At 32.2% G+C, this 7,757-nt stretch overlaps 1 protein-coding gene and 1 pseudogene across 1 annotated transcript; one reads left to right on the top strand and one right to left on the bottom strand.

Annotated features, from left to right (window-relative positions):
- Window positions 1-1,267: 1,267 nt before the first annotated feature.
- LOC132287244 (U2 spliceosomal RNA) lies at window positions 1,268-1,408 on the top strand (annotated as a pseudogene).
- Window positions 1,409-3,924: 2,516 nt separating this feature from the next.
- On the bottom strand, window positions 3,925-6,504 carry LOC132284230 (cytochrome P450 78A9-like). Its single transcript, XM_059786312.1, has 2 exons — window positions 5,299-6,504; window positions 3,925-4,656 (listed from the first exon to the last, which is right to left on the bottom strand). Exons 1-2 carry the CDS (start codon window positions 6,322-6,324, stop codon window positions 4,018-4,020), a joined length of 1,665 nt encoding a protein of 554 aa, XP_059642295.1. The 5' UTR covers window positions 6,325-6,504; the 3' UTR covers window positions 3,925-4,017.
- Between the last annotated feature and the right edge of the window lie 1,253 nt (window positions 6,505-7,757).

Below are 7,757 nucleotides of genomic sequence, written 5' to 3'. Positions count from 1 at the left end.
CTTCATTTGATCACTCACTTCACATCTTTCATTTTCTCATGTCATCTTAGAGATTGAGCTTCATTTAATTCATATATCTACTCTAGTTGTGAGCTAAAGTTGTAAATTGGGCTGAGATTAATGTTGTTTTTAACTTGGGCTGAGGAGATCCAACTTAAGGCTCGAAACATTAAATTTGGCCCAAATAGTCCTACTAAAATACCAAATTAATGTGGACTTGGGAACGCTTTTGTTTGTATACTTGGAAGTTTCAAACAATGCAAATTTAATCAATTTTGAACTCCATATGATCATTTGAAAAAAAAAAAAAAACTCCATATGATCGATTATAATTATGCGATCCATATATAACATTATTATGAAATATTTAGCTCCTCTTATTTATTTATTTATTTTGACCTTTTGCACAATATTTATCTTCATTTTTATTATATTTCATGTTTTTCAACTTAATTAGAACACTTGAACATGATGACTAGATGTATGTATTAATATGTATATCGTCTTTCTGAAATTAATGTGAAGGAATATACGTGTGTGTGTGTGTGTGTGTATATATATATATATATTACGTTATGTCACAATTTCTATTGAATGATGAGACAGTAAACGTGAAATGTTTGTTCATATCATAAACCTAATAGAGAAGTTGATGAAGATAAGAGAGAGACGTTTTGTTCCCTTTAGGAGAGATGAGACCCAATACAGGTAAATTAGTTGGGTCCATGACCATAGATGACATTAAGCCCATTGGAATTACAACAAAAAAAAAAAAATTTATAAACAAAAAATTACCTAAGAATTATTTAAAGAGTTTAATTCAAATTACAAATTACTTAATAAAATTTATAAAAATTAATTTAAAGAGTTTAATTTAAATTACAAATTATCTAATAAAATTTATTTTTCTTGTCCCACATTAGTTTTGAATTATAAAGGATTATATGGAAGCTTCTTATAAACTATAGGTCTAAAGAAATAATAATCACACTTTTTTTGGCCTTTTGGCTAACCTTTCTCGATCTTTTGGCTAAGACTAAGTGTAGTATAAAATTTTTTTGGGTCAGCCTTTTGGCTAACTTTTCTCGGTCTTTTGACTGAGATCAAGGGTAATAATACTTTCTCGACCTTTTGTCTAAGATCAAATTAATAAAATTCATTTTTCTTTTCCCACATTGGTTTTGAGTTATAAAAGATAATATGGAAGTCTCTTATAAAACTATAGACCTAAAGAAATATTAATCACACATTTCTCGACCTTTTGGCTAACTTTTCTTGGCCTTTTGGCTAAGATCAAGTGTAGTACTAAATTTTTTTGGGCTTTCTCGGCCTTTTGGCGTACCATTCTCGGCCTTTTGGCTAAGATCAAGTGTAGTACTAAATTAAATAGTAATCACACTTTTCTCGACCTTTTGGCTAACCATTCTCGGCCTTTTGGCTTAGTACTAAATTTTTTTGGGTTGGCCTTTCGACTAACCTTTCTCGGCCTTTTGGGTAAGATCAAAACTCTTTCAGTATTTATTTATTAATATAAAAAAAGAGTTTTTATAAACAAAAAGTTACCTATAAACAAATGTAAAAATTATTACCTAATAAAATTCAAATAAAATATTTATTTAAATTAATTTTTATAAATTTTATTAGGTAATCTGTAACTTGAATTAAAATATTTAAATAATTTTTAGGTAATTTTTACTTAAAAAAACTCTAACACAAAATACATTTCAAATTATAGAAACTCTAAAAATTATTACCTAGTAAAATTCAAATAAAATATTCATTAAAACTCTAACACAAAATACATTTCAAATTATACAAATTCTAAAAATTATTACCCAATAAAATTCAAATAAAATATTTATTAAAACTCTCACACGAAATACATTTCAAATTATATATTTCAAATTATAGAAACTCTAAAAATTAATACCTAATAAAATTCAAATAAAATATAAAAATTATTACCTAATAAAATTCAAATAAAATATTTATTAAAACTCCAACACGAAATAATATTTAATTAAAATCTTATTATTGTATTTATTTCAATGGTTTAATAATATTACAAATACATAATTATTTGTCTTTACTCATTTGCAAATTCATGATGATAATTAAAGTGCAAAGTATGGAACATATTGGAACACTTGCAACCCTAACAGTGTTCAATGATTGCCAAACGTTAATAAATTTTTCACTAGATGATTTGCTACAATTACAAATTGAGATAATTTTTCACCCTTATTCATAAAATTTTAATTAAATTTAAAAAAAATACTTACTTGAATTTTTCAATAGCTCTAAATTATATTTGTCTTTTTTGCAGGACATGGATGAATTCAGCAACAAAGTGATAAGGTGCAAAGGAAAATATTTTCTTTTTCTGGTGAAGATAGACAATGTTCAACAACAAGTCATTAAAAGAATTGATACTTGACAATGATTCATTTCATGAAGAAATGAGATATGCAAAAAAGATAAAGATTGAGAAATAAATAATTTAGGAATACTTTTATTTTCAAAAGTTATAGTTTTGGATTTTCTAATATATTTTGTTTTTTTTGAGGTGACAATTATTACAATCTAAAAATTGTTGGCACACTTTCAGATTTTATAATATATAGAATTTTTATATAGTATTTATTTATGAATGTTTTGTAAATTATAGAATTTTATTTTCATATAGTTTTTAAATGTTTATAGTTTTTATTCATTCATCAATGAAAAATCTTATTTTGTTTATTTTGAGGTGACAATTATTACTCTCTAAAGTATTCTGAACTTGAAACTATAAACAATTAAAAAATATAAATTATATAAGTTAGAAAACATTCATCACGTGCTATCCTTCTACTAAGTATACATAATATATGCATTTGTTAATAGTAATAATAAAATCTCCTTTAGCCACCACAAACTATGTATTATTGTCAAAAGAAAGGTAATCTATTAAATATTTTGTTTGGCCAGGGATGGAGGCACAGTCAGTGTCATATGAAGTTCAGGTTTTGTAACCATCTACAAAAAATGGTAGAGTTAGATCTTATCAAATCTTGCTACCTATCACAAAACTTGTGCATAAACAATGGTGACAAGCTAGTCTTAATTTGTTAACTTGCTTAATTGGCTGCTACAATGAAGACAGTAGTTGAGTGGAACATACAGAGCCAAACCAGAGACAACGATCGATCTAAAGCAAATTGTGGACTTTTCTTTTAGATTAGGATTCCATCTTCAAAGTAGATGCATGTAGATTAGGGTTTTACGATAAACCCAGCCTCTTGTAAGGGCCAGTATTAATGGACCAAATTATTTTCGTACTTCACCAATTGCATGCATCTTCAGTTGTTTTCAATAAATGGCCCTTTGTTAGCAAATCCAAAAGGATAATGCTTAACTATTCACTAGTGAGTAGGGTGAAACTACTCACTTTTGGTCCAATAATAAAATAACCAAAAAAAAAAAAAACTTTAATAAGCATAATTCCAATTAAACCATAATTCCCACCAACATAATATTTAATAACTCTCATGACCTAATCAAATTCTAAAATCAAGTTTAATTTGGTATACACCTCTTCAGAACTTTATGCTTAAAATCAATGGATTGATGTTATTCTTGCAATTTATTTATCAAGTCATACAAATCATAGAACTACTTCACGAGACAAGTGTTTAGAGTTGTTCTTCAGGTCGTGCTCTACCTACTACATCCCTATCACATCCCAAATTATAATTTATAGTGGAGCCAATGGAATGCCATTTTGATCCCAATTAATCCAGAAAATATCACAATATCTATATATATATATATATATATCACATCATAATGTGGTCATTTTCAAGTATGAGACACAATATATAATTACATATATATCTATATATATATATAGTAGTCTAATAATTTACATTGCAAAACACCATATTTAATTTACAGCAGTCAAAATATTAAGGGATTGTAAGAGACAAAAGGAAAGCACCAGCATATATATAATATATATACATTTTATGTATTATATTATTGTATATATCCCCACATGTGTCTGCGCCTGGGACGAGCTTGAACAGAGAGAGGGTTTGCCATCTCGCAAGAAAGCCTAAGCACCTCAGAGAGGTCCACAGGACTGTGATTCGATGGGACCCACTTGAATTCATGCAACAGTATGGCCACCCAGAAGCTGACTGTGGTCAAACCCATTGCCTTTCCGGGGCAAGTCCTCCTACCCGACCCGAATGGCGCAAGCCTAAGATCAGATCCCATTACGGAGAACTCCACGTCACCAGGCTGTGTCAAGAACCTCTCTGGCATAAAACGAAGTGGGTCCGACCAGACTTGTGGGTCCCTTGTGATAGTCCACATGTTCACCATTGCCGTGGTCCCTGCTGGCACGTGATACCCGTCGACTGTAGTGTCCGTGATGGACAAACGGGCCCACGATAGAAGTGGGCCCGGTGGGTGTAGCCTCAGAACTTCCTTCACCACTGCTTGAAGATACACCATTGATGTGATGTCCGATTCCTTCACCGGTCGTGATCTTCCCACGATGTGGTCGAGCTCTCCCTGCACCTTTGATTGGATATCTTGATGGAGTACCATCCTCGCGAGTATCCACTCTATCAAAACCGCCACTGTATCCGTTCCTCTAAATATCATTTCCTGTAACGTAAGAACAATATTATTATTATTATTAAAACTTTAATACTGTATTTATCTAGCTATTATTATTATTATTAAAACTTTAATACTGTATTTATCTAGCTAGGTTGCTTGGAAAGGATAAAATTTTATATAATACGTACATGTGCATGCAATAAATAAATATTAAATAATTCCCATTTCAAATTACTAAGTTGTTCTTCAAACTTTAAATATATATAACATCAAGTTGTAAAATTTTTGAAATGTTAGAAAGGTAATTATGAAAAGATGACATTTATTTTATTTGCCTTTTCAAAGTGGACATTTAATTTTGGACAATCTAAAAAGGGAAAAATTGACTACTAATAAGGGAAGTATATTTGTTTGAGGCCATTTCTATACCGAGAAATTAAAAAGAATAATAAACTGTAATTTAATTGAAGTAATCACAAGCTTAACTTTTGATATATGTTATTTTCATAAGAATCGTGCAGTCCAACGGTCGAATAACTTGACTGACCCTATGTGAATGGGAAGAAATGTAGGTGAGTAATTTTACGCATGCACTTTCATAATATATGTATGTATGTATGTATATATATGTATGTATGTATGTATGCAAATTTAGTAGCAGTGGAACATGAGTTGTGGATTACTTACCCAAAGGACAGCGACCATATCAGCATCTGATAATTTATCAGGTCCATTGAGGGAGAGCAAAACGTCAACAAAATCATGGTTTCTTTGGCTGATATTGGTGGATTGAGCTCTATGCTCGGAGATAATCCGGTTTATGAACTGGTTCACTTTGGGCACAAGTTTGGAGCATCTATACCGGATTTTTTGTGGGTCAAATCCGGCAAGCCAAGGAAGGTGATCGGACCAGTTGAGTTGGCCTAATAGTGTATAGCCTTCTTCCACGAGTCGACTAAGTTCATGTGCTTCGCTGTTTGATGAAGCAAGCTCGTATTTGCGTCCGAACACAGAACACATCATGTTGTTCAGTGAAGCTGGCTTTAGTAGCGTGTCGCGGACATTAATTAATTCTCCACCATCTATTTGTTTGACAATCAGTGATACCATCTGGCTTGCAATCTCGAATCTCTGAGCTTCTGAGCCGTTGATTTGCTTAGGGCAGAACAGATGAGTGGCGGCTATTCTTCTTAGGGTTCTCCAGTATGGTCCGTAAGGAGCGAACCCGATTGCCCGGTTGAACATCAAACTGTAAGCAGACTCTTTGATTGGACGGTCAGCGAAGACTGAGCTGTTGAGTATATCTTTAGCCACGTCGGGATTGGATGTGACGATGACACGTGTCTCTCCGAGGCTGAAGGCCATGAGACGGTTTGCTCGGAGATAGTTGGACACGGCGGCCAACTGGCGGTGAGGGAGGTTGGCCATGAGGGAGATGCTTCCGAGCACCGGAACACCACGGGGCCCTGGTATGGGCTTGGTTTTGTTGAGATTATTAATTCCTCCTGATTTCTTCCACCAATAATTATAATAATGAGTGGAGTAGTAGTTGAGTCCCCACGCTGGACCACCAGGGTGAGCCCAGTAGAGCAAAGCCATGGCTAACCATGCAAAACAAAGAAAAAACAAAAGCAAAGTGATGTTTTCAAGTGATGGAGATTTGAATTTGGAAGTGAGGAGCAAAACCCACAAGCTTTCTATATGTGTTTTCATGGCGCATGCAGGTGCAGATCTAGAGGAAAATTAAACAAACTGTATAGCTTTGTTTCAACTATATGTATTTCTTTTTGTATGAAGTGTGAGAGGTGGTCGAATTGGTTTATATAGAGGGAGGGATTTGCAATTGGAATTTGGTTGGAATGGAATGGAAACGTCACCGCAAGAGATGGGACGGATGTTACAATTAAGAAAATATCAGTGAGCGTCGCCACTATTACGTTACAATATTACATAACGCCAATGTCGTAGCTTTTTCCCACGCTCAGGTCACTCGTGTGCATAACGTACAACTCCATGCAGTTATATGAGGCTCTATCTAAAATAATACAAATACAATTCTCTTCATGCACCACCACAACTTCTTTCTCTAAATTCTCTTTTAATTATTATTATTATTACTCCTGAATATTGTAATTTTTCTAGTACATATCTTGCTAACACTTTGACCTAGACCTGCCAACGGGTCAGATTTGGCATGATTCGATTTGAATTCAATAAACATTTTACTCAATCCGATAATTCGGTGGATTTTTTTTAAGTGAATTCATATCCGATTTATTAATAAACTGATATTCCATCCGATAATCCGATCCGATTTGATAAAAGTATAATTTTATTTTTTATAAAATAAAAAGAATAGAAAAAAATTAATGTCAAAAGAGAATAAAAAACAATGATTAGAAAAAAAATGCTAGAAAACAAAAGATAAATAAAATATGGAAGGAAAAGAAAAGAAAATAGATCATTTAAGCTTTGTTAATTAATAAATATTATAACATTATTAATATGTATATTAGGAGATTTATTAATATATGAGTGAGAGCACCACACTATTGTACATATAATATTATGATTACTTTATTTTTTTTGGTTGTATCTAATATAAATCTGATAGGAGTATTGTGTATATATATATATATATATATATATATATATATATATATATATTAGAAAATATTATTATTATCTATATATATAAAAAATTTATCGGATCAGATCGGATCAATCATCATAAATCTATATCCGATTTGTTAAGGAATCGAATTATTGGGTTTGGATCATAATCGAGTTATCAAATTTTTTGTTCAATCCATATCTGAGTAATCGGATCGGAATTGACAGGTCTACTTTGACCATGGAAACAGTTACACCCACTTTCAACCCAATATCCTATACAAAGTCATTTTCAAGTCTAATGCTTGATCTATTTGGTTGGAGGGATGAAAAAATGAAGAGATAGGATCGTAGGGGAAGAGAGGGATGAGGAAATGGGGGGAGGGATGGAAAAATGTATAGAAGAGATCGGATTGTAGGGGGACGGAGGGATGAGGAAATAGGGGGAGGGATGGATGAGGAATCCCTTGGGAAAGGTGTCCCCCCATTTTTTATTTGGTTGAATAGAATGGATAGCAGAAAAGATGGATGTG

This window comes from Cornus florida, unplaced genomic scaffold (genome assembly GCF_030987335.1).
Source record: "Cornus florida cultivar Cherokee Brave unplaced genomic scaffold, ASM3098733v1 CherokeeBrave_3.0.0_Hap2_Chr11, whole genome shotgun sequence".
Lineage (NCBI taxonomy): Eukaryota > Viridiplantae > Streptophyta > Magnoliopsida > Cornales > Cornaceae > Cornus > Cornus florida.
This window is presented reverse-complemented; position numbering and strand designations above follow the sequence as displayed.